At 43.1% G+C, this 26,511-nt stretch overlaps 1 protein-coding gene across 5 annotated transcripts in view; it reads left to right on the top strand.

The window, feature by feature from the left end:
• Positions 1-26,511, top strand: part of RERE (arginine-glutamic acid dipeptide repeats) — a 203,094-nt gene that overhangs the window by 108,138 nt on the left and 68,445 nt on the right. For all 5 annotated transcript variants that reach the window (XM_072155929.1, XM_072155926.1, XM_072155924.1 and 2 more), the window contains one exon: positions 2,666-2,736. In XM_072155929.1, the coding sequence (XP_072012030.1) occupies positions 2,666-2,736 (71 nt within the window). The remainder of the gene's footprint in view (positions 1-2,665; positions 2,737-26,511) is intronic.

Genomic DNA, 26,511 nt, shown 5'->3' with positions numbered 1-26,511 from the left:
TGTAAGAATTGGTGGATTTATTTTTCACCCCATTTACTGGCTACTTCTATGACCAGATTTGAGTGTAGGTTTTTCTTATAATTTTGGAGTTCCTTCCAGTCCCCATTTCTAAGCGCCACACAGCGGGGCTCCCCCGGAGACGCTCTGTTACATGCCGCGCGCTCTCCTCCTCTGTTGTAAGGAGACTTGTCATTTGCAGAATGTGAGGTGCGCTGATGGATATTTTCACTTATTTTATCTTGTAAATGAATTACACAAAGCCAGGTCACGACGAGCCAGCCTTTCCATTTTACTTGTCAGCCGCAGACAAGTCTTTGATGGCTGGGAGATAAAATTATGAATTCAGACGCCTCCTGACTCCTCACCGTGATTTCAATCTCTGTTTGCTTTATGGCTCTTTTTTTATGAAATAAGCAGCCGTATTGGAAAACATTGTATTCTCCCCAAGACTTTATGAAGAGCTGTCACTACGTGAGTAACTGCCTCGCCCGTGACAAGGACATTGGCAGCCGTGCGGGACGTGGGAGATTTACTGTATGGCCGCACTAGCTCAGTATGGGGTGAGAAGCCAAACGCTTTACACTATCCCTTTCTCTGTTATGGTTATATATGAGCTGGAAGGGGGGCTCTAAAAAGATCTAATTTTAAGATTTCATTTGTTTTCTTTCTTCTGTTTTATCGGTTTATTCTGTTTTATGTTGCTACGGTTTTATGACGTAGTTCTTCCACATATTTGAACCTCTCTCCATTTTGGAGCTCCCCATTGCTTTTAGCAAAGGGGAACCGGCAACAACACTAAGATTTAAATGGGTTTGTAGGAAAGGAAGAAATTCTGTAACACACAGAAGCAACTTATAAAGTCATGGCAAGTGACTAGTATGTGGAATAACTTCATTTTTGTTGGGCCTGGTACTTGTAGGGTCCCTGGGGTTCCTGAAAAGTTACCTATAAGACTCTATACGCCAACTCTTGGGCTAAATCGAAGGCCTCTCATATAGTCAACCAATGCCTTGTACAACCCTCAAACAGTGAGCTGCAAATGGATGTCTTTCTTTCGGAGGGTAATGACTTGGATTAGATGCATAGACCTGGTTATAGTCATCTTAATGTTAAAATTCAATAATGTGGTTGCGGACAATGGCTGAATGTCACAGACCACACACTGTGCCAGTGACGGGACTCCTAACATCGTAGTGAGCAAAATCCGGGCACAACGAAGTGCAGGATTCACGGATCAACCAACATTTGTGTGGTTTTAGCCAAAAAGGTGGAACTAGGGTACCACTTCCTTCCTTCTGATATGGCCAGGAATAGAAAGAGCAGCTAACTTTGGAGAGAAAGATGGGACAAAAGAGAGACCTAAAACCGTGCAAAATCCTAGTGTAGCATTTTTGGATCAAATGGATGCACATCAAGTGAGGTAGCGATTGTGTTCTGTGGATATAACCCGATGAAGAGCTTGGAATGAGTGGGAATGGGATAGATGCCAGGGGGTTGTTTTGTGATGTATCTCCACAGGTAGTGCAAACTCTGAAAATCTGGTTCCAAGGGTTCAGACTGGTGGGTTCTGAACCCTTGGGTCCATTTCAAGATTTCTTTTCCAGCAGAACTCCTTTACATGCTTTTTCCATATGGAAATGTGTAGTCTGGTATCCTCTGGAGCTGTGTATCCTCCTGTGGTAGCATTTACCGCTCCACTATCTTGGTTGTAAGGCACAATACACATTAGTCATCTGATCCTCCTGAAATCAATGTTTAATGTGTACGGGCGCCTTAAATGATTTATTCTGTGGTGGAAGCCCCTCGCTCCCACCACCATTTATTACTTTAATGCCCTGTACAGATGATGTTTAGTGGCTGTTCCCTCCCCCATGACGGTGTACATGTAATCCCCCACCGATGTATTGTGTATACAGCTTAAATAAAAGGAGGGAGGTTGTCAGGCGTCTGACCTGTGATTCATAATGACATTCCATGTAATGGTGTGGTAGAGCGAGGCATTAGAGGAGCATTATCATAATGCGCTTATGGCAGGTCATGACAAGGGGCTTTATTCATACCACAAGCAATCATTATGGAGACATATCTGTAGGCCTGTGCTGATTGTGTTTTCCTTTGCTTTATCATGTACAGACACACAATGTAGATTTAAAGGGATGGTTAAGTCTTGTGTAACCAAAGCCTACAGTACATCAGAGTTTGCTTAAGTTTATCGGTTTATTATCCCTTTGGCTGCGGTTTCCACTGTATAGGAGACACATTTAGGGTTAGGGTTATTCCTTGATCTTGGCAGCGAATAGAAACTACACAATAGAAAATGCTTGCTCAGTGCACCCTGTTTTTGGGGTGTTCAGTGTCCAGCACTTACATCATATATATGGGTGTCAGCTGCTGAAGCTGTCTTTGGTTTGGCAGCACTTGCTGATAAAGTGAGAGATGTAATTTTGAAGAATTGAGAACAAGTATGATGTCAGCGGCTGTAAAATGTTCGCTATCCATAACTTCACATGACTGTTTGACCTCACTGAAAGTAATGTAAAACGGATGCGACTGAATCCGTGGACGGCGCCCTCTGTTGGATAATACAAGTGTCTGAATTGCTGCTTTGACTTGATTGTATAAGTGTTAGTAACTATCTGTCATGTGTTTTTCTTCCTCCTTGTAGATTGCGTGTATATTGAGAGCCGCAGACCCAACACTCCGTACTTCATATGTAGCATTCAAGATTTCAAGCTGGTGAGTTCACCCTCTACCATATATTATGTAAGAGATGCAGTATTTCTTTTATGACTGTGGCTTGTATCTGGAATTAATAGTCAACGCCGTCATGTCGCGACCTGCAAGTTGCTGTGACGTGATTATTTCAAGTCCATAGCGGCTGGATTTCTATACAGCCACATCCACTATTATTATATCTAACCTTTGTACTTCTAATCTTGCACACGTAGCTCTATTGACTTGTGTATTTTCCCGTGTCCATTAATCACCAGTAATTTCTTATGAGTCACTGACATTATTAGTGGTGTTATCACCATTAGACATCGTGCAGCCACTAAGCCATTGTGAGCGAGTCATTAGAGGCCGCCGCACGTGGACAAATCCTGTTTCTGGTTTATCACAGGAAATGTAGTCGTGGAGTTTTGTGAACAAGACCGAATACTTAAACTTGTCATAGACTGCAAGATAATGTGCCTGATACAACCTGAGATGAGAGATTTCCACAGTCTTTCCCCCATCTGCTGTAAACGTACCAGACTTGCATACGTTTTTTTAAAAGCACTTTATCATTATTACAATCTTATGTGTGTGTGTGTGTGTATATATATATATATATATATATATATATATATATATATATATATATATATATATATATATATATAATATATATATCATGTGTGTGTGCATGCATGCATGCATGTGTATATATATATATTATATTGTGCATTTATGTAAATAAGGGGAAATGTATTATTGCTACAGTCTAAAAAGAGTTTTGTTGGTTAAGGAGAGTATAAATTTGCAATCTATTGCTGGAGTCTAGTGCAATGAAAAAGATGACTTAGAGACTGTATTGATTTATATTCCTTTTGTAGTAGTATATACACTGGATGTATTGTGAATAGCTCCTTAAAGGAATTGTCCCTTGATAAGTATTATCTGCTGTGCGCATGCGGATCTGTGACGGTCTGATTATTGGAACCACAAGTCACAATCACAAGAACTCGGGTCCTCTTACTCTGAATGAATGAAGAGGCAGGTGGAGCATGTATCCTGTTGCTCTATTCCTTTTATGTGATACTGATGGAGACGGCACAGCTCTGTACTCTGGTAATCCCCTTCAGGTGAGACCACTAGAAAGGGCACCTTAAAGCACTCTCTCTTCACAAATCCCATATACAGTGAATATAACTGCAGGGCTTATTTATGACCACTTATCATTCAGTCAGGTTGCACCACCCAGATGAGTATCTTTTGGAAGAACATATAATATTTTAATGGAAACATCCATCATGATAATCCAGGGGCACTTACTCATAGATCTGGGCACCGTGTCTGGGGTAATCTTCTTATATTTGTTATCCATGGCCTCCTTCCTTCTATACTTACCTTTTGCAATTATGCTAATGAGTCAGATGGGCTCTGGGGAGTGTTACTAGATTCAAAGGCTGTTATACTGTGCAGGAGCGCTTCCCTCTGTCTGCTGAAACTTCCTCTGCTGCAGTGATGTTACAAAAGGCCGGGGGAGCAGGAGGACAGTGTTTAGAAAGGAGGCGGCCATGGTTAAAAAAATATAAGAAGATTACCACAGTCAAGGTGCCTGGATCTATGAGGAAGTGGTTTTTCATGCTTGTTTCTGATGGTAGATTTCCTTCAAAGGATGGTTCCTGGTCATGTCCCTAAGATGTTCCCTTGTGTACTTTGGTTGGGCTCCCCTGCTGGTAGTAGATGCTAGTTTCCATGTTATGTTCATGCCCAGAGTAATAATGCCTTCTCCTGAATTGTGCACATTAGCGGTTACATTGGGAGTTACTGGAGAAACCGTGAATTACAATGCGAAGGTTTCCATCCCGGGCAGAATTTCCTGCTGCGTTCCCATAATTGCTCAGGGATATTAGCAGCAATAAAGGCGGCCTCTTTTGTTGTCAGTATTGGTTTTGCTCCGTGCATTATGACTGTGTGCAAAACAACATGAATCAGTGCACACAGATACCTGTCGGCGGCACGAGTCTGCGGCTGGTGCGGTGCCTCTGATTTAGTGCCCTCCCAATGCTACCCCCCAGCTTAGCGGCATTATGTGATCCGGCTATAAAGGTGTGTGTCGGGGCATGTTTACGACATTACCTTCCACATCTGTAGGGCAGTAATTCTTTTATATGTGCCCAGTGGGGCTGGGGGGCAGGGTAATGAAGCAGCGGGAAATCATCTGATTAAGGTTATTATTTTGATCTAGAGATGGAAGAAGCGCATTCTCCGCTAGATTAATTTTTATGCATCTTCTTCTAGTGGTCACTGGTCACTTCTCATCTTACCAGAGATGAGATAGAAAGCTCATAAAATAGACGCTCAGATCCCTGCATATTCCACAACCTTTGTGAATGCTTCATCACTGCAGAGTTGGGCAAACAGTGTCCTTTAATACAACTAAAGAAGCCAAATGCAGGGCTAATGGATGAAGAAATGTTGGCAGCTCATTATTTACCCCCATTCTTATAGTATTTAGCTAAAAATTAAAAAAAAAAAAAAGGAATCAAATACGGCACTGCATTAGCAAACATACAGGCAGCACTGTCCTTGGTCGTAGACCTGATGAAGGGTTGTAAAAAATGTTATTCTAATCTCAATCTCATTGGTGGTACCCCCCCTGGTCCCAATAGTGGGCCCATACACTTCATAGAACCACTGTCCCCCAATATATGAAGTTGCAGGTCGAGCATGTGTTCTGTTGTTCCATTCAATGCTATGGGAGTGCCGAAAATTGGTGAGAACAGCTCTCTAATTACTGCAGCACTCTCATTTTCTGGATGGAGATACCCCTGCACTGCGCTCAGTAATTTCCAGTGTTGAATGGAGTGGCAGGATGCATTTGTGAGAATGAGCATCCTTGTTCTCACGAACTATGAAAGTCCATTCTTGGAATTGTGGGAGACCCAACACTCAGACCCCCACGGTTCAGATTGATAGGAGATAACAATCTAACTTGCTACAAGTGCTTTAAAGTTTCCATACACAATTAGACCTAGGTCTTAAAGGGAATTAATAGGGTGCCTTGTAGTGTGCCTTGCATCATAAGCATTTATTCCTTGAGCGTATTGGTACCAGAGTACAGAGAGACATTCGGGTAGAAAGGATTGGACATTTTTTTGTTTCTGGCAGCAGCTTAAAGGAAATTTACCATCAAAATCAATTTATAATAAACCATGGACATTTGCTCATACATCCTGGTAAACTCATATTTGTTGTCCGTGGCCTCCTTCCTTCTAAAATGGACTTTTAAAATTAAGCTATTGGAAGAGAGGGCTCTTGGGGTGTTACCAGAGTCACTCCATGCTGTAGCTTCACAGTCTGTTACAATGTGCAGAACATGTTTCACCCAAATTCCCCACCCCCTTTGCCCATTTAATAGCAGGAAGGGGAGGAGAGACTTGCTCTTCTCATTGTAACAGCATGTGAAGCTGACAGCATTCAGCGGCTCTGGAAACAACCCCCAGAGTCCTTCATGCCCATTAGAATAATTTTCAAAGTTGAAGGGGAAATGCCATGGATAACAAATATAAGAAGATCACCATAGTCCCAGTACCTGGATCTATCAGTAAGTGGCATACTGGATTGTGATGGTAGATTTCCCTTAATAAATATAATAATAATAAAACACATGCACGTTCAGCTGAATGAATGAACCTATAGCCACCAGCTTTTAAGACTCCTTTCTAGTGCAGCGGGTAGGAACTTCTCCCGATCACAATGCGTTCAGTCCTTATGATATCCCCTTTTATTGACCCCCCCTAGTATAATTGTCTCAGTATGAAATGACCCAGTTCAGAACAATAATGTTCATTGCCTTTAATAGTGGCGCTCGAGCTTCCTGTGCATCATGTGGATGTGTCCTGTGTCCCCCTTGGTGGGTGCAGCCCTTGTATTTGGGCCAGGGAGCTGTATATGAGATGCTCTGTATCTTGTGCAGCTGCTGCTACACTGCGTAAGCTGAAGTGATGTCACCATCTGCTCCCAGATCTTGTGCACTGATGCGGCACCACCAGAGACAGCGGCGGCTTCCAGGCGCTGACTACTCGGAGCTGTTAATTTGCCTTGTGCCTTCCATGCTCCAGCCAGCCCTGGTATCTGGGTCATAATGCCACTTCTCCTCCCATTATCAGCTCCTCTATACACAGAGTACCTGCTCAGCCTGCTTATTTCCCTGTAATATTTGTGAATATGTGGGATGACACCCGGCACGTGCGCTCCTATAATTATGGCCATGAGATTGGAGCTCCTACAGAGAACATGACGCACACAGGAGCCATAAATGTGCCATTGTTGTGCAGGTTGTGTCTATTACCGGCAGATGAAACCTCTAATATTTCTGTCACCGCGTCTTCCGTGTGCAGGAGCCGGCGGTTTTCTTATGGTAATATTGATTCTTTGTTCTCCTCTGGGTGGTAACAATAAAACATTAGCATGTAAAATATTATATTCTTCATCATTTATGATACAAACAAGAAATCATGATGTGTTTCCCACAATTCCTTTTGTTAATCATTGTGGATAACGCTGTTTTGTGTTGACACAGTAAAGTAGAATTTTTTTCCCCCCTATATTACCATGTTTTATCTCTATAATTATATATTTTTAGTGATTGAAGCTGCCTTTAGTATTACGTTGTTGTTACGGGTTCATTTGTTTTTGCTATTACTAGGGAAAGAGCGACTCCTATAATGATGCAGGGGCAACGGGACATGACTTTTTATGACCTGTTCGAATTCTAGGCTTTCCAGTATCAGATTGCAGGGGGTACATTATCCTTGACCCCCACCAGTCTGGGTAGCTGATAAGCAGAGAATGAAATGGAAAGCGGACAGCGCCGTTCTCAGTGTTGTGGCTAAACCAAGCTTCTGCAGCTTAACTAGCTTGTACTGAGAATTATTGTTATCCCTTATACACAGCATAGGGTATAACAATCTGGTGGGGGTCTAATAGTTGGGGTCCCATTCTTAACAGTTGAGCGTCCTACCACTACAGCGTCAGAAATTGCAGAGCAAAGTGTTTGTCTATGGGAGAGATGGGGCTAACCAGTCGGACCCCCACTGATCAAATTGGTATTCTGTAGATGTACAGCCCCTTAAAATCCATTGGCAAGAATGGGAGCTACCCTGCATTAAAGGACATCTACCACCAGGATGAAGGATTGTAAACCAAGTACACTGACATACTGGTGTGTGCCCCCACTGGCAGGATATTTTCTTCTTTTATCTTCTTATTCCCTCAAGGCTCATTTGTATAATTTTTAAAGCCTTTTTTTTCTTATATACCATAACAATGCTTAAGAAGGTAAAAGAAGAGCAGATCCTGCCAAGGTGGTCACAAATGTCAAGTTTGCAATCCTTCATCCTGGTGGTAATGTCCTTTAACCTGATATGACCACAGAGAATGCAAATTTAGTATTGGGGTCTACACACAAAAAGTTATGAGTTTAAAAGGACCTGTCAGGGCGGTTTGGGACACTAAAACCACCCATAGGTCCTTGTAAACCCTTGGTTTAGTGTCCCAAATTGACCTTAAGCAAGTCCATTTGTGGCACTTCCCTTGTACTGGAGCACCCTGCGCAGTCGCACCATGGCGTCACTGTGTATGTGCCGTGATGACAGCTCTTGCAGATTGAGCTTCATTGAAGAACTGCGCAGGCACGGCCGATGCTCCAGTGCTCCTTTTGTGTATACACATTCAGTATCCCAAATTCTAGGACATTACCATCTCTCTTTATAAAACACCACCAACCTCATGATAACGTATTACCAGTGCTATGAAATATATACGACATGTGCGTCAATGCTGGCAAACTGCTACCATCAGCAAGCAGCGTCGCCCGCCTGTCATGGATAATGTGATTTATCTCTATTATTGATGCTTGCCAGTCGCTGTACTAGATACAGATGCATTGTGCCGTCTTTCCGGAATGAATTAGTGCGATTAACTTTGCAGCACCGACTTCTCCTGCTTAAAAATGTAAATCGCAACAAGCACCACAACTCTGCGTACAGAAGATCGCCTAAATGTGTTTAGAGAAGGGATCTGTAGGAGGCTAATAAATCACAGATGGCGCCGTAATATAGGAGGGGGCTCTATTGATTTTTTTACCATATCAGGTGAGGGAGACATTGCTTCATCATGTAAATGGTTCTCTATTAAAATGCTAAATAGGCGCGAAGGGCTATTATAGGATTTCTTATAGGATTTCTTGTAGGTCTAGTGCTGATTATGCACTGACCTACATCAGGGCTGTACAAATCCCAGGAGCTGCATAGCTATTGCACCTACAACACATGCACTGAGCCCAAACATTTCCACTGTATTTTACCTTTCCATATCCATTTGTTCTCTTTGCTGCCAGAAGTATATTGTAGTGGCTTGAGACACACGCACTCTTCGCCAAGCTGAGCATGCATGTGTATGTTTGAAGGAAATGCTGCACCATTGTATGACCAGCATAATATACATGGCCAGAGATGTATCTCCTGCTTAGCACATATGTCGGGGACAGGACCTGCTTTAGGGGAACCTATGCCGTAATACACTATTAAGGAATTAAGAGTTAATAGTTGAGCTTACAATTTAAGATCATTTACGGAGCGGACAACCGCTACAAAGCGAGTCTCTCGAGGACCTTGCACGTTTATCACGTAATGAAAGATCCATTAATTTCAGCAGGATTTCTGTAATGCTTCACTTCCGCTGTTGTAGGGCTGTAGGGTAATTGAATAGTTGCTGCCATATTCACCTACAGATCACAGCCCGACTCTTAAGGTGCCACCAGTAAGGCACCTTCTATCTGATATCACCTGCAGAGACCCTTTTATCAGATGTCGTCCTACAAGACCTTTCTACTCTCAAAGAAGGATAGGGGGGTGATTGAGGAAGATAACCTGGTCTTAGATTTAGGAGTTTATATGATTTGTAGCATCAAATCCTTAGGCGATTCTTAGGGTGCGTTCCCATGTTGAGTTTTTCCAATGCGGTTTTTAATGCCCAAACTAGGAGGAGAGTGGGGAAAAAGAGGAGGAGCAGCAGCACCTTTTCAATAAGGTGTGCCTAACTGGTTTACACTGTAAATCACTGTGTGTGGGTCCTGATTACTGTATACATTGACTGATGCCTCTCCCTGTATAACTGTGTACACAGAAGACTGCCAATCACTGTGTGTGGGTGGGGCTATCAGGACTCTTACTATTAGCCCCACCCACACAGTGATTATCAGGACTCTTGCTGTCTCTACTAGGAGTCCTGCCTCAGATCTACATATCCTATAAACCTCTTCTCCTCTGTATATACTGCACACATTTTGATGTTACAGGTCATATATATTAATAATATTCACTAATATTTGGGGATAAAAACATCAGGGAGACGTTGATGTCGGACGTGACGCATCTGACTTGAGATAGATTTTTGAAAAGGTCTCTGGTTTCATGAGGATCGGGAAATAAATCCAATGTCAGTAGTTAACATCTGTAAAGGTGAATCCTCCATGGGCTTCTCCATGGAAATGCCATTCTTCTTTTTATGGATTTTCTTCAATTAACCCATTAGGAAATAATTAAATGTGTGAAAGAGAAGATTATACATCGCTGTCGTATCGGGACGTAAAGGGTTCTGTCTCCTCGTGGTGTCACTGTAATTTATGGTTTCTGTTCTTTTTCCAGTCTGTAAACACAGCTGTTTTTTTCCTTTTATTCCTTTTTTTCCCTCTTTTAAAGGTTTGTTAAAAAAAAAGATAATATATATAAAATATATAGAGTTATGTGCTGTGGAAACTGTTGGAGCCAGATCCAATTGGTGCAGGCTCCTCTGCATTGTGCGATTTAATAAATCCCCGCCGGCACACAGATCGAACACGGCATAATGATAGAGCTGCCGCGGAAAAGAAATTGATTACAGGTTTTCAGACAGTATCATTAACGTTCCTTTCTGGAATATGCCAGGGGTAATAGACCATTCTGTTTGGTTAATTCTGCTTATGTGGAATCGCATTGATTACATTACCATGTGCATTACACGGAGCAGGTGTAGTGGTGGCGAGGTAGTGGGCATGACCTGGCACGTTGGGGGCAGTGTTATTACCTTTTATAACCCTGCCGTCCTGCTTTATGGGGGGCGTGGAGGACGGGCAGGCGGCTGTCTCAGCGCTTCTTGGAAGCCGGGTAGGGAGGACGCATGCCGCCAGAGCTAAAGAAGCACAAACATCTGTGTGACATGCAAGCTGTAAGTAGAAATTACAGAGCGGCAGCGCACAAGCTGCTTCCAAGCACAATACGCAGGTCAGCCCGCCAGCACGACTTCTCCTCACAACCTACAGCGTTTCTGAAATTCGCCTTGTTGTCAGAGCCAAAGCTGTGGGATTTTATGGCTTCTTAAATGACATGTTGGTTCTAAACTGGCTTTTATTCCCTCGAAATTTGGGTTTGCATTTTGAAAAGCGCTTAGGCTTATAAGGCTGTTTAGAAACCAGCATGTTTTATCCAGATCCGTTACTTTTGTAGAATGTTTTTTCAAGAAAAATATAACTTGCAATAGGGTTTCTTGAGATTTGAAAACTGGAATCCAATTGCTTGAGGGTGCGTTCACACGTTGGGCTTCAATGGCGTTTATACTACGTAAGCATCATATTAACATTGGATTAACATCAAGAAATATAGGTCTATGGCACCTGGTCACAATAGAGTGAGCACTCTCTATGACCTGGCTATATGGAGGGGTGAGGAGCTCTCACCCCTCTACTCTCCTGCACACGGCCACGCGCTCGTCCAGGTTACAGCGCAACCCAGTATATGTTTGTGTGACCTTAACATTATGTAAATGCAACGTGTGAACGCACCCTGAAGTTTAAAAATGCTCCTCATTTTTTTTTTTCCCCCTTGCATTAAGGTGATGCCACACATGGGGTTTTGAACCCGTTTTTGGTCCGTTTTTAAGCAGTCCGTTAAAAACGCATTCGCTTTTGACAAGTTTTACCAATTGTCTTAATTAAAACTGGTCAAAAACGGATGTGGTTTACAAAAACGCATGCGTTTTTGGACAGACTACTTAAAAACAGACCAAAAACTGGTTCAAAACGCCATGTGTGGCATCATGGGATGTGCTTGTGTTTCTCCCCCTGTGGGTTGTTGGGGGTCTCTTCATCAGACCTCCTGTGGTCATATATTCATCCTATATGCTGGGGATGAATGTTAAACTTAATACATCACCAGAATATCTGTGCTCTTCTATTGTATGTGGACAGCCTGTATCATCCTACACTCATATATAGGCTCTGCCATCCCTTTGTATTATAGCCTCCCACAATCCACCTGGATGAACACTGACTCTACAGATTGAGGTCCTGGTGGCCTCTGACACATCACAATTGACCCCCTGGTTTCCCGGTTGCCTCCCGCTGTAAGGATGTGCCGGTACTTCCCACCTGTGCTGCTTTGAGACTCCCCGATGAGTTGTGCTCCGTAAAATTTTAGAGTGAGGGAATGAAACCATCTCCTTCTACCGAGCAACAAATGAGGAGGGAAGAGAATTAAACAGGAGGTTGAACATCATCTGGGTATACACCTCACATCACAGGAGATCTGCCGCATCTTATTAGCGCTAATTCATCTATTGACCACAGCTTTTACCTGCGGAAACTAGAATCATTGAAATTCTGAGGTCATGTTCACACGTAGAGTTTACGCTTACAATGTGTTAACATCAGTTAAGTTGTGTTTGTCAATGCGATTAGGAACCAACACTACATATTTTACTTTGCAAACGGCAAACGGCAAAATACGTGTTACGTGTTTAGTGATCAGAAGCGTTTTGGTCTGAATGCATCCGGTTCAGGAGAAGGCCCTTCCTGCTGCACTTGGGTTGCCTTTCTAATGTGAACAAGACCCAAAATCTCTAATCATTGTTCCATGCTTGGTGTTGTATGACCTAATGATATCTCTAGTTTCTGTTGAATGGAAGGCATACATTTCTAGTAACACTGGTTTGGACCACACATGAATTTATTATGAGCTTCTACAGGATTCTCAGAAGCAGCACAGGCGAGATCTTCACCCTGTAGACAAGTCTTTGTACAGAAGATGGTGACAGCTGCAAATCAATGTGGTGTCAAGTATGTCACATGTGCTGTCCTTATGTGTGTACATAGGACACGTCTCCTCTACTGTCAGCTAATGTGTTTGGGGAAATGTGGGAGTCAGTCAGTAAGGGTGATGCGACACGGAGCGTTTTTGGACCTTTTTAAAGCATGCATTTTCAGAACGTTTAAAAACAGTTTTTTACAGTTTACCATGCGTTTGGCTGCTTTGTATCTATTTACATTAATAGATAAACAGGTTCAAAGTAGACAAATGCATGGTAAACTTTAAAAAACGGATGCTTTAAAACAGTCTAAAAACACCCCGTGTGGCATCAGCCCTTGGCCACAGAAAAGTCCTGCCAGATCAGGATATCTCCTTACAGACCGCTCTTACCCTATGTGTGCTGAACCGTGAATGGTCTTCTGAAGGATGTCAACGATCATTACTACCCCTATGACTCTTTAAAAGTCCACAAACCATATATGATGAGTGCACTGTTACTACATTGGGGCACGTTTGCTTACCTGTCCGAGTCGTGATCCCCAAGGTGCGGTCCCCGACGATCAAGGACTGTGCAGCGATCCGCATAGATCCTGCGCCCGATATCCTGCATGTGTCGCTCCCTGCTCAGGTCCGCCAAAGTTCACCTTCTTCTTCCTGGTGCATGTAAGTGCTTGGCTTGCGACACAAATTTGTGTCGCGTGGAAGCCGGCGCGATTGCGGCACAATTCCATCGCATGCGACACAATCCCCGAAAAGTCGGGCAACCTGACCACAATGTGCGCGCGGGACCCAAAGTAAATAAGCCCCATTATGTTTAGCGACAGAATTTTCAATTGTCAACCTCCATGGCTGGTTGTTGACAGCTTAAAGGCCTACATCTCCCTTAAAGGGGTTTTGCCAAATTTTTATGTTAACTGCAATCCTTTGTAAAGGGGTTAGCAACAAATTTAACTCAACAAATTTAAGAGAAAGGAGGGATAGTCCACTTTGTTTTCCAGATCCCTGCTTGCTGTCATTTTATAGAAAGCTTCATTGTTTACTTCCTATGGGTGCATTACAGGGCCGGCTCCAGGTTTCAGTGGGCCCCTTAACAGTGAACTTATGTAGCGACATTAAAAAACAGACATTTAAAATAGCAACACACATACGCACAGATATACAGCATATATACACACGCATCCAGTATATACAACACATACACACAGCTATACAGCATATATACACACACATCCAGTATATACAGCACATACGCACAGATATACAGCATATATACACACACATCCAGTATATACAGCACATACGCACAGATATACAGCATATATACACACACATCCAGTATATACAGCACATACGCACAGATATACAGCATATATACACACACATCCAGTATATACAGCACATAGGCACAGATATACAGCATATATACACACACTTCCAGTATATACAGCACATACGCACAGATATACAGCATATATACACACACATCCAGTATATACAGCACATACGCACAGATATACAGCATATATACACACACATCCAGTATATACAGCACATACGCACAGATATACAGCATATATACACCATACACAGCATATATACACACCCATCCAGTATATGCATACATACACACGCATCCAGTATACACAGCACATACGCACAGATATACAGCATATATACACACGCATACAGTATATACAACACATATGCACAGACATACAGCATATATACACACATCCAGTATATACAGCACATACACACAGATATACAACATATATACAACACATACGCACAGATATACAGCATATATACACTATACACAGCATACATACACACACATATACATGCATTTACATATGTACAATCATACTCACCCCAGCTGGATGTCACTCGGTCAGGACAGGGTGGCAGGTGAAGAGGACCGCATAGGAGAGGGCGGCCGGGCTGGACATTCGGCGCGCAGGCGGGGGCGCAGACCGGGCTGAACATTCGGCGCCCAGGCCGGGCTGGACATCCGGCGCGCAGGCCGGACGCGAGACGCTCGGCCGGAAGACGCGCGGGCCGAGCCAGGGAGCGATGGGTGTCCCGGGGAGCGGAGGGCTGCGCAGCAACATGTGAGGTGGGTAGGGCAGGGCGGGGCTTCAGCAGCAGTGAGGGGAGGTAAAGGGACTACCTCTCCGCCCACCTCCTATGCGGCCTGCAATCAGCGGCGAACCTGGGCCCCGTAATACGGTGCCACATCGTCGTGGTGGGCCCCTCTGGAGCTGTGGGGCCCCGGCACTTGCCCGGGTCAGCCGGGTGCTGACGCCGGGCCTGGTGCATTCACATGTGGCATTTTGGTTGCAGCAAAACACATGCGTTTGGCTGCTTTGAAAGCGTTTTTTTTTCCCTTCATTTCTTCATAAGTGTAAGCAGCTTTGAAAATGCCTCGAAAGCAGCAGTCATAGGCGAAACCTGTGGGCAACATGTGTTTGGTGTGGAGAAGCGCAAGTTTTGAGCCTTTTTATATGTGCATAAAGTTTATGGAAATGTGAGTACAGGCAGTGCCCTACTTAAGAACACCCGACTTACAGACGACCCCTAGTTACAAATGGACCTCTAGATGTTGGTAATTGACTCTGCTTTAGCCTTAGGGTGAAGACACACGTGGCGTTTTTAGGCCGTTTTTAGTTAGTGCGTTTTCAGATCGTAAAAAACGCATGCGTTAAAAACCGCATGCGTTTTTGACCAGTTTGAATTAAGATAATTGGTCAAACCTGTCAAAAACGCATGCGTTTTTTACAATCTGAAAACGCACTAACTAAAAACGGCCCAAAAACTGCCTAAAAACGCCACGTGTGTCTTCAGCCTTAGACTACAATAAACGCCTATAACGGTTATCACAGGTGTCTGCAATGAGTGGACAACCCTTTTAAGAATGGACATGTGAGACCTGCCGCTCCACGCAGTGTGTATTGGAGTTCTGAAGGTTGCCAAGAACATTGTTCACACATCTAGTGTCAAAATAAACCGAGCGCTGTGCTCAGCCATTTCCCACACCCCCATAGTAGTGAATGGGACAGCTTGGACAGGAGCTGGACTCCATGCTATTGATAGTTAGGGGGCAGACTCCCATGATCACTTTGCTATCCCCTATCCTGTGGATCAGACCGTTGTATGAATCTAGATTTTCCAACGATGGATCCGACGCGGTAGAGGTGAGATGGTAGAAGTGGTGCAGTGTTTGCTTCAGGCCTTGGTTACTCAGTCTCGCTTACTCTTGAAAGCATTTTATTTCTTTCTTCAGAAAAGATTTAGTTAAAAGCCTGGTTCCGATGATCCAGAACCCAGAGGAAAGTCCGCTTAGCGGCGATCACTTATGTATTAGAACCGTGTCCTCCTTTGTCAGTCCAGGCAGAGCGGCTAAACCTGTGTCGTCTTGTGTGACGTACCTGATGGATTATACCCTCTTCCTAGTCATTCATAATGCAACTTTTAATCTTCCTTTTGAGAAGCCATAAGCCCGTGTCTAAACATCAATAAAGCGCTTAGAGGGCGGTTTGATTTTCCTGAAAGGTTTTACAACAGAATCTGCTCTCCTTTCCTGAATTAATTATTTAGTGGCGTCTTCCAAGCTTTGCCCTTCCTTTCCATGGCCAGTGCCAAAGCGGGGTGATTTTTATAAACACAGGTGCGCACGTAGCGCCGGGGGGAGGGGGACACACACACAGGGTCTGCTTTTATGGCGTTTGCGGTGGGGGCACAACATCTACATCATAGCCAGGGCTCTCGTATGTGGTGAGCAGCGTTCAGACCTGGGAATGTTCAGGCTTTTGCAAACAGCCATAAAGATATTGTACAGATGTAGCGGGGATCGTTTAATCTCCCCCGGGGGCTGAATGTTGGTGTTATTAAAATGTTTATAAGAAGAATGTGAAGCTGGCTGGAGAACAGCATGTAAATCTGTCACCAGCCTTCAACATGTCTACGGCTGATCTGCCCTTTTGTGGAGAGACGCGGCCGTCCTGCTCGGTTATCAGGGAGGCTTTAGCTGGGCTCAGCATTGCTAGGAAACCTTGCAGGATTTATTAGTTACTCAGAGCTCATGTTATTAATGTGGCTTCTTCTGCGTTGCGGGCCTAGGCTTTTTTTCCCCCTCCTTCTTCTTTTACTGCATCTCTGTTGTCTCTGGGATTAGGGGAGAGCAGCCTGAAGAAATTGTCAATTTCCTGCAATCAAGAATGTAATTTTCTAATTACTTTGTCATGGCCGTAACGCATTTCCAGCTTGCCATCCGGAATGTGCTATCAAAGGCACTTAGAGAGTACACCTGTCACTTAGACGCATTAGAGGCCTCCACTCTGTGGGCTGACAAGTGACACGTCTAGGTCCACGCACTGTATCTTATTACCAATTGTTGAAGGCAGATGGCTCATGCTTTTTCACATACACACATATATATGTGTGTGTTTTACAAATGTGTTCAGCAAGTAAAACAGAAATGGCTTTAAGCATGAATAAACTTTCTACACCAATAGGACGGATAAGAAATTTGTTCCCATGTCCTTCTTTATCTCCTGCCTTTCTTTTTCAATTACGCAATTTGTGTAAATCAGTTTTCTGCCCTGTATCCACTGACAGCTGAGTGATAAAGGAACCTGATAAAGTTCCTTGGCAGTCCCTTGATAGTCTAATCTCCTCAAAGAGATGCATCATGAAGGGAAATATGCTCTAGGTATGAAAAGAGTTAATAATTAGCCTTCATATCTGCTTGACCTATGTGGACATCTGTAAACTTTCAGATACACTGCTCACCACAGGAGAATGAGCAGGAAAAAATCAGGGAAATACTTGTAGTATGTTACAAAGTTGTCTATTATCATCTCTATTCATTTCTTAAATGAAAAAAATGGTGCCCATTTAAAGTCTTATAGGCAACTTATGTATTAACATGTATTAACCAGCCAATCTCTTGGTATAGTGAAGGATGATTTTAGCAGATTGAGATTGATTTATACACCAGTGCAAAAATTTATTGATGGAAATATCTGATTTTACTTGGCTTTGACTCGGTGGTCCTATAATAATTCCTTTATTTATATAGCACACAGATTACGCAGCGCTGCACAGAGCTTGCCAAATTGGTCCCTGCCCCCGATGGGGCTCACAATCTAATCCACCTACCAGTATGTTTCGGAGTGTGGGAGGAAAACGGAGGACCCGGAGGAAACCCACAAAAGAACATACAACCTTGGACTTGAACCCAGGTCCCCCCCAGGCTGTAATGCCACCGTGCTGCCCTTCCTATATGATTGTCCGTATGTATCTAATACATATATATATATATATATATATATATATATATATATATATATATATATATATATATATATATATCAGTTACTGAGTAGTACCGCCCACTGGACTCTTAAGATCCAAGTAAACTGTTATAAATGGATAAAAAAATTTCCTCAAAACTTTTTATTGATCCGTCCAGCTCATCAACCTGCCATCGGCAGATTAGAGGTTCACTCTGAGGTTCTGTAACCTGATTCACTATTGTAGTGTGGTCTATAATACCGGTACACAGGCAGATTTTAGGAGATGAGATGTTTACATATACTAACAATGTATTTACGATGTTAAAAATGGGTCTGCTGTTCTCTGTTCTGTTATTAAGAATCTAACTCTTACTATTGAGAAATCTATTGGACCGGTACCAAATAATACGTCCTTATGTAAATGGACGCGTAATAGCGTACCTGAACCATGGCGCTTTTATGTAGCGCTATCCTCTACGCCTTGTGATGCTGCTTATTCTTCCAATGTCTTTGTTGCAAATGGAGAAATAAATGGTGGTCTAGGATTACTGTGTTTCTACATTTCACACCTCTTTATCGATCAGGTTTTCCTCCTGAAAAGACTGAATATAATACACCCCTGTGACAGTGGGAGGGAAGGTAGACGTGTGCTGCGGGTGACGTCGCTGTACGGTTTTATTTCTATGCGTTGCAGGTAAAATATAGAAATGATGTTCCTGTGGCATCACTAGGAATGATTACCTGTAATGTGCTCTGTAGGCTTGTGAATGGATCGCCTGGTGCTATCTTATCAGAGCTGCCCTCCTCTGCCTGATTCATCTACTGATCCTCACCGCGCCATTATTTAGTGAGAGCTGCTCAGCGCTGCCGCTCCGGGCTCCAAGCGATTATTCAGCCGCTCATTTAAAATGCTAATGAGGCCTCGCTTTTAATTCTGCGCATTAGACAGAGACAACTGGCACTCACTAAACGGGTGCAGGAGGAGGCCTGCTTTGTACACAAAAGGAGCCTCATTGCCTGCCATTGGCTCATAATTCGCGGCCGCGTGTTTACTCAATTGAAGCGTCTTCCCTGTGATGTCGTCTCCTTGAAGCTTGGCTGGAGATGTCAGGATCGCCTAAGGGCCCGCTAACTGTTTCTGCATCAAAATGGCATGCCAGCAATGCAGCAAAGAGGTGACCTGCAGGAGGCATGCTGGGTATGATGACCTTGCTGAGAAGAGCCTGGAGGGGCCTTGTTGTGTGATCTGGAAGACGCAGCGAAAGAGCCGCTGAGGCGAATATTCATAAATCAGAATAAATGTTTGCTGCCTTCTCTTTTCTCCTTGTGGCATTTTCCATCAGAAGCCGAATTAAAGAGGTCTTATCCGTAGAAAAATCGCTCCCTGGTGATTCAGCGTTGTGGGGTCATGTGACAGATCTCATCAGATCCTCCAGCGCAGGGACGTATATACAGGAACATAACTCAGGGCCTGTTGTGTCTACAAGATCCCGCATATTGATAGTGGAGATAGAAGATGAAAATCCACTTCAGGTCTCAGTTGTTCCCACATTTTTATTAGTATTTTTAAATACTTGAAAATGATGCTGTGACTCTTTCATGGTGCCATATTTTATTATGACTGTAGTATTCCTGTCCCCTACAAGGCCCCCACTCTCCATGATTTAACACCTAGATCACGGCCCCTTGTGTTTCTGTGGGCTCATACACATGAGCAGACCACGCGTAGTCCTGGGGCCTCCTGCACATGAACCTTCTCAGCCTGTGTGCTAGTCAGATCCCACAGACTGAACACATTGCACAGGAAAGGAGTGCCTGCAAGAGAAATAGGATGCAAGGACTCCCTATCTGCTGGCTGAACTGCTGCTCCATCTCTCTCACCATGTCCATTAAAAAAAAAAAACTATGGGTAAAACGCTATTAAAAAAACCCTACACAAAGTGAACCTTAAAAACGGCACCAAAACTCAACAGATAAAAATACACTGAAATGTAGAATTCTCAATAAATTTTTTGTAGACTTGAGTTCTTGGCCTTGTTTTTTTTCAGTTTTTTTTTTTATGGTGGCTACTCAGAAGTGTTCACCATTAGTTCCACATGATGACGTATATGATTACATACGGAAGGTAAAGGACAATCCTGATACATTGTGCAGCGTCTCCGCAGATTAGATTATCTGCGAGCATCTGAGCTTGAGGGGAAATTCTGATAACATGATGCGCCTGTGAGAGGTGCGGAATCCTATTTGATATTCTTGTATAATCCCATTCTTCAAACACATGGTTGAAATTCCACATTTGAGACCTGCCGCAGAGGTTCATGCATAGTTAAAGCTCTGTGAAAATGGCGTCCATAAAATGAAGGAAAATGATGGGGGGGGTATTTGGAGATGCTAGCGATTGGGTCATAAAGTGGAGCCGCTTGTTATTAGCCAGCAGCACATTGGTTAATGCCACATAAATCACGGTGTAGCACTCAGGAGGTTAAGCCGCTAGCTGCTTGGTGATTAAAGGCTGCCGCGCTGTCACCGGGCTGTAAAGCAAGCGATAACATTCACTCCTTGTGCCGAAAACAGCGATCAATATAAAGCCTTCGCCGGGCTAAATTATTAAACAGGCCTCTCTCTTACAATGTTTCATTATCTGCAATTTAATGCGCCTGCCAATTTGTCAGTGGTGTGGGGAGATTTGTTGTGCCATTTAAATAATAAAAAAAAAATCCTCATGCTAATGATCCCCTCCCCCGCTGTCTCTCTCTTTTTGAAAAAAAAAATTCTGAACACCGCCATTACGATCATGATCCTTTAATAAATCAAGGATGGAGGGGAGGATGTTGTGTATCTGCCTTCAGCCGCACTAAGATGTGATTACATTGTTACAGATGCACAAAACACATCCCAGATTTTTCATTCCATCTACGTTCTGTGTTAATTTTGATATCGGAGAGAGAGACCCGCTATAGGTCATCAATATAAAATATATAAAATTATATTATTAAAGTATATAAAATTTGACATGAAATTTCCCACCTAAATTCACTGGTTCAGACGCCTTCAGTAGGTGACCGAAAGATACTTTAGGCTGTGTTCACACATGACTTTTACAGCCAAGGAGCTTAACATTACCTTTACAATATGCAATTGTTAACACAATGTAATTAGGTAAACACAAATGTTAACAGCAAGTAATTGGGCAAATCTTCTCTCCTTTTTCGTTTCAAAATGCAATGTGAACACCGCCTTAGGGATGCCGTGGGAAATCGACGCTTGGGTCCAGTCGTTTTTACGAAAAAATGATTGCAAACCTGCCGGCAGATGGAGGTTGCACCTGTGGGACCCGCATAGGAGTCATCTGAGCCCCTCTTCGCTGTGTCCGTAGTGACTTCTTTTGGAGCCTCCTCTCCATTAACAGTTAAGGGATTCAAAGATGCACTAATGTGTCCACTGTGTCCCATAAACAGCGCCACACCTGACCATGGACTGTGCTGGTATTGCAGCTCTGCTGTATAGAGGTGAAAGGAGCTTGGTTGCAATACCAGGTGCTGCCAGGAGAGGAGCCGTTTTCAGTCCCTTGAAACCCAGCCTTGTGCACACTAGTTGTGAGAGGTGGGGCCATGTGGGACAGATCTCACAGATATTGCACCCATTCTTATTCATTATTTTTAACCATCTAATGGTACTTCTGGCAACCGCTAATGATCAGGACTGTACACTCCATCTCTATGCCTCGCTCCAGTGCCAGGGTACTGCGGGGCATTACCAGTAGTGCATCCCCAGGTGCCGCCGCGCTACGTGTTTTGCTCCGCGGACCCCAGAGACTGTCTACCATGTACCAGTTACCTCTATGTTTTCCTCAGCAACTGTTTCCGAATCTGTAAAAAAGTGGCAGCTGTCAGAGTAGTAGCACAGCTTGAGTTCCTGCGATGTCTGCAGTCCTGGAATACCCTTTCATTGTGTGAGAGCGATCATTGTGCCTCTTATCACAGTCAAGCATATTTGTTGTTGTTCTGAAAAGTAGATGTGTTGCTTCTTGCTGCGTTTCATTTCCTCCCCCTCCTCCTTAAAGTGCATTGCTATCTCCCTGCAGCACCTGAGCTGTGATGCCTCCTAAATCCAGCAAACCGTAGCGTTTTCCACCATCACCGCTGCTCCGATATTACAGATGTTTCTTCCTGTCCATCCTCTCCTACGTCAGGGCACGACAACATGGACGCTTCCCCATGTGCTGGCGTCTAATTGCCTACGGTCACTTTATACCAGTGCCTTGTCTTTTGTGACCGAGCACTGAGGAGGGACGCAATACGAATTAATCTGCAAATTTTATTGATAAAATGTCCTACGTTTGCGTTGGTGGTATGTGAACGCTGCGGCCTATCCCCATGACTCAGGCTAACGGAGATGGCGGATCGTGGCTGTATCCCATAGGGCAGTGGTTGCAAACCTATGGCGTGGCTGCCAGATGTGGCTTTCAGAGCCCGTTTCTGTGGGCACCCAGGCCTTCACCCCAACACAGAGTTTGCCAGCTAGGACTCAAGGCTTTCTCCTGTGATCCAAGTGCCATGCTCAGAGCTATTTTAAAGCAATAGCCTTGGCTGCCAGGGCTACAGGAGGAGTGAGAAGGTGTGGATAGAGATGGATTATCATTGGAGCTCCTGCTCTGGGTCCCCTGATTCTCTCTCCTCAGGGGACCCTGGAGGGAAGCTACAATTTAAATTTCTCCATCATCTTTCTATTATATTGGTGAATTCAGGAGGCCAATACAATTAAAACCTGTGCTACAGTAAGAAGCAATAAGTTACTGCTTAAATTGTCATGTTGGCACTTTGCGACATATATGTGGGTTTTGGTTGTAGCTCAGGCAAAAGGCTTGCCATCATTGTCATAGGGGAGTAAACATGTGCTATGATTTCTCTCTTAAACAAGAAGATATTCACAGCTACAATCATACAACTTCCCTATATTGTACCTTGTAAGAAAAGAAAAAGGAACCATTCATTTGAACCCATGACCCCAAGAGGTCAGAGGGACTGTGACCTGTACTTAAGATTAGAAGATTAGAGAAAAGCCGCCCATATCATATACAGTGCTGGAAATACTGAACACGTATCTGACATTATAGGACTATTACAGGCATTTATCTCTTGATGGCAGTGGATGACGTACATTGCATTGTAACATATGACTAATAACACATAAAATAATGCCTCCCGCTATTTTACATTATTAAGAACCGCGTAGTTCAGATTTGTGATTTATGTATGGATATAATCCAGAATAATGTTGAAAGGGAGCACAATGGATTAGTCCTGTATTGTCTTGCAGCTCTGGGGGCGTCAACCACCATGTCTGTAATATCTGACAATGTGGTATGTCTTAGCTCTATATAAGAGATAAATATGTCTGATGCCGGCTCAAACAATGTGCTGTAAGAGCAGCCATGTGTGCATTGATATCAGTGTTCTATGTCATCATTATAATGTCCTATTTTACCTAAATGAGTTCTAATGCAAATGAGTCTCTCTGTATTGAGGTTGTAAGCTTGGTTCTGAAACTGTCCAGTAACTTTTGGTTCTGGTTCCCTATAGATGTAACAACATGGATTTGGTACATTATCTATGTAGTAATCTTGGTTCTGTTACTGTGTCTTTGTAGGAACAATGGTTCTGGTACCGTATGTAGTAACCTTGGTTATGGTACCATATGTATGTAGTAACCTTGGTTCTGGTTCCATACGTATGTAGTAACCTTGGTTCTGGTACTGTGTATTTGTAGAAAACATGGTTCTGGTACCTTTTATCTGTGCAGTAAATGTGGTTTTGGTACTGTATCTATGCAGTAACCTTGGTTCTGGTAATGTTTTTGTGAAGAAAAAATGGTTCTACTGCCTTATGTATGTAGTTACATTGTTTCCTGTATGTAGTTACATTGTTTCTCTTTTGTAAGCTTTGTTCTTGTGGATATTTATTAAAGTTAACCTATGACTGCCTTTTTTCACAAATTCAGCAACAGAAAGGTTCCCATAGAACCCTATAAGCACAATGGCACCTTTCTTTTACATAAAAAAAAATCTTTGCCTCACAACCCCATAAAATGAACTTTGTGCTCTCACCTGGCGGGATGATGTCTGAGCATAGGAGGGAGTGAGGACGGCACTTGGAGGAGGCCACGTCCCTTCCGACTCGCTGCTGGATATGGCTGAATGCCAGGTAAGAGAACAAGGTTCATTTTATGGGGTTGTGGGGCAAACTTGGGTGTCATTGTGTTAATAGGTCTCTATGGGAACCTGTCACTAGCTGAATTTGTGAAAAGGGTGGTGAATGGTTCCTTTTTAAGATGCAGTATTCATGCATCGAACTTGGTTCTGGTAAGCGTTAAATAATTTTAAACGTTTACACTGGGCACCGTCAAGCTTCATACAGCCCAGGGCCCATGGTAACCCTAATCTGCCCTTGCCTAAGAGTGACTATTTCATAAGCTGTAATGTAACTGCATTGTATTAAAAGCTGCACTTGTAGACCCCTGGTGACCAGAATACAGTACTGCAACTCTATATCCCAATGACTCCTTTTATATGATTGGATACCCTAGTGCCAAGCAGGAGAGATGCATTGCCTGCTGTAGTGATACCTCTATTATTATTATTATTATTATTATTATTATTATTATTATTATTATTATTATTATTATTATTATTATTATATAGTGATATTCACTGTTGCATTGTTGCACAACAAATCTGTAAAACAAGGATGTTAGTTTTGTGCATCTCTTTCTCTCTATAGATAGATGGAAATAGATAGATGGATATAGATAGATATAGATGGAGATTGATGGATATAGATGGAGAGAGATTCATAGATTTAGATATTTATACATATATACATTATTTTAGTTGGCAAAAGAGCATTAAAAACCAGGACATGCTGTTTCCACAAAATATTCAGATCTTGTTATTACAAGAAATCATCATCTAAAGAGACCAGAGGGAGAAATCTAGCCAAGGAGCTGGTATTTGGATGAGCACGTCTTATTGAGCTGCCTCCTTTGCAGGCAGATCAGTCATCAAAGCTGAGCAGAAATCTGTTCCCTCGCTATTAATGAGATTAACTCCCTGTGTGTTGTGTTGCTGGGTTATGGAGGAAACTGAGGCAGAGAACAAATTGGCTTCTGTTCCTGATAATGTAACAAATGACTTCCCTTATTCGGCCTGTTATATTGCAGGCATTACAGTAAGACTGCTGTGTGTGCAGGCAGCTCCCCAGCCACCACAAGTACAAGGGCTCATGAGGGTGCATATACGTCTGATCCCATCGCTGCCCCCCCTCCTGCCTGGCACAACAAAGCAATCACTGTAGTGTCTTGTAGCCCGGCCATGCGTGCCTCAATGCATAACACTCAAGGCTTTGTTCCACGGAGATACATATTTTTGATCAATTACCATGTTTACAATGAAATTACACAGCGGTGCGCGCTATGAAATAAGACAGATTTCCATGCCCAGGAACACCTTGCAGCTCATTTCTGTTCCCTGTATAAACAGACGTGCCACCGAGCCAGTCATCCGGATGCGAGAGGACTACATGTCAGCATAGCGCCAACCAATAACGGGCAACGTGACGTGCCTGCTGATTTACATACCTTGTGGCTGACTGATGGCGGCCGCGCCACAGGACCGTTGTACTGTTACCGCAAGGGATCACTTCATCTTTCACTAAACTCGCCCGTTATGTCTTTATTGACCTAGAAAGATTGGGAAAGGTTTCAAGCGCCTGTGTGTCTGTTATATATTATGTCTTACAATAAAAAATTCTTCTTCTATAATCTGCAATGGACGCCAGCGTTGTGCACCCTACTTTATGCTGCTTCAGGTGGACTCCATCACTGGGGCTTTGCTATATAAGACAAAGTTCACACCTACATTTCGACCTCCGATATTATCTTCCTTCACTAAAACAATAGTAACGGAAGACTAACGGCGGTGTTTTCAGTGGACTTTTAATGGCTTCCCTTTGCACCGTTTGGCTTCTTTTACGTAAAATGGAAAAATAGCGCTACAGGTTCCATCCAATTATCCACTTAAATAATAGAAGCACTAATGCAAGTGGGGGAAAAAAAAGGACAGTAATGGAAGCCATTAAACGTCTATTGAAATTGATGCACATTTTAACGGATCTGTTAAACTTTAGGAAATGCCAAAAGAGCAAAGAAAAAGAGGAAATGAAGAACAAGGTTTCAACAAAATTGCAAAAAATAGTAATCTTTATTACAATTGTAAATCGTATTAAAAAAAAGTGCATCTCAAGAAGAGAAACATAATGCACGCTGGGTAATAGGTCCTAAATGAATGAGGTGCATATGATCTTCCATCTGCCAAACAGAAAATA

The sequence above is a fragment of the Engystomops pustulosus genome, chromosome 6, assembly GCF_040894005.1.
Source record: "Engystomops pustulosus chromosome 6, aEngPut4.maternal, whole genome shotgun sequence".
NCBI lineage: Eukaryota > Metazoa > Chordata > Amphibia > Anura > Leptodactylidae > Engystomops > Engystomops pustulosus.
Note: the sequence above shows the minus strand (reverse complement) of the source record. Positions and strands in the feature narration are given on the sequence as shown.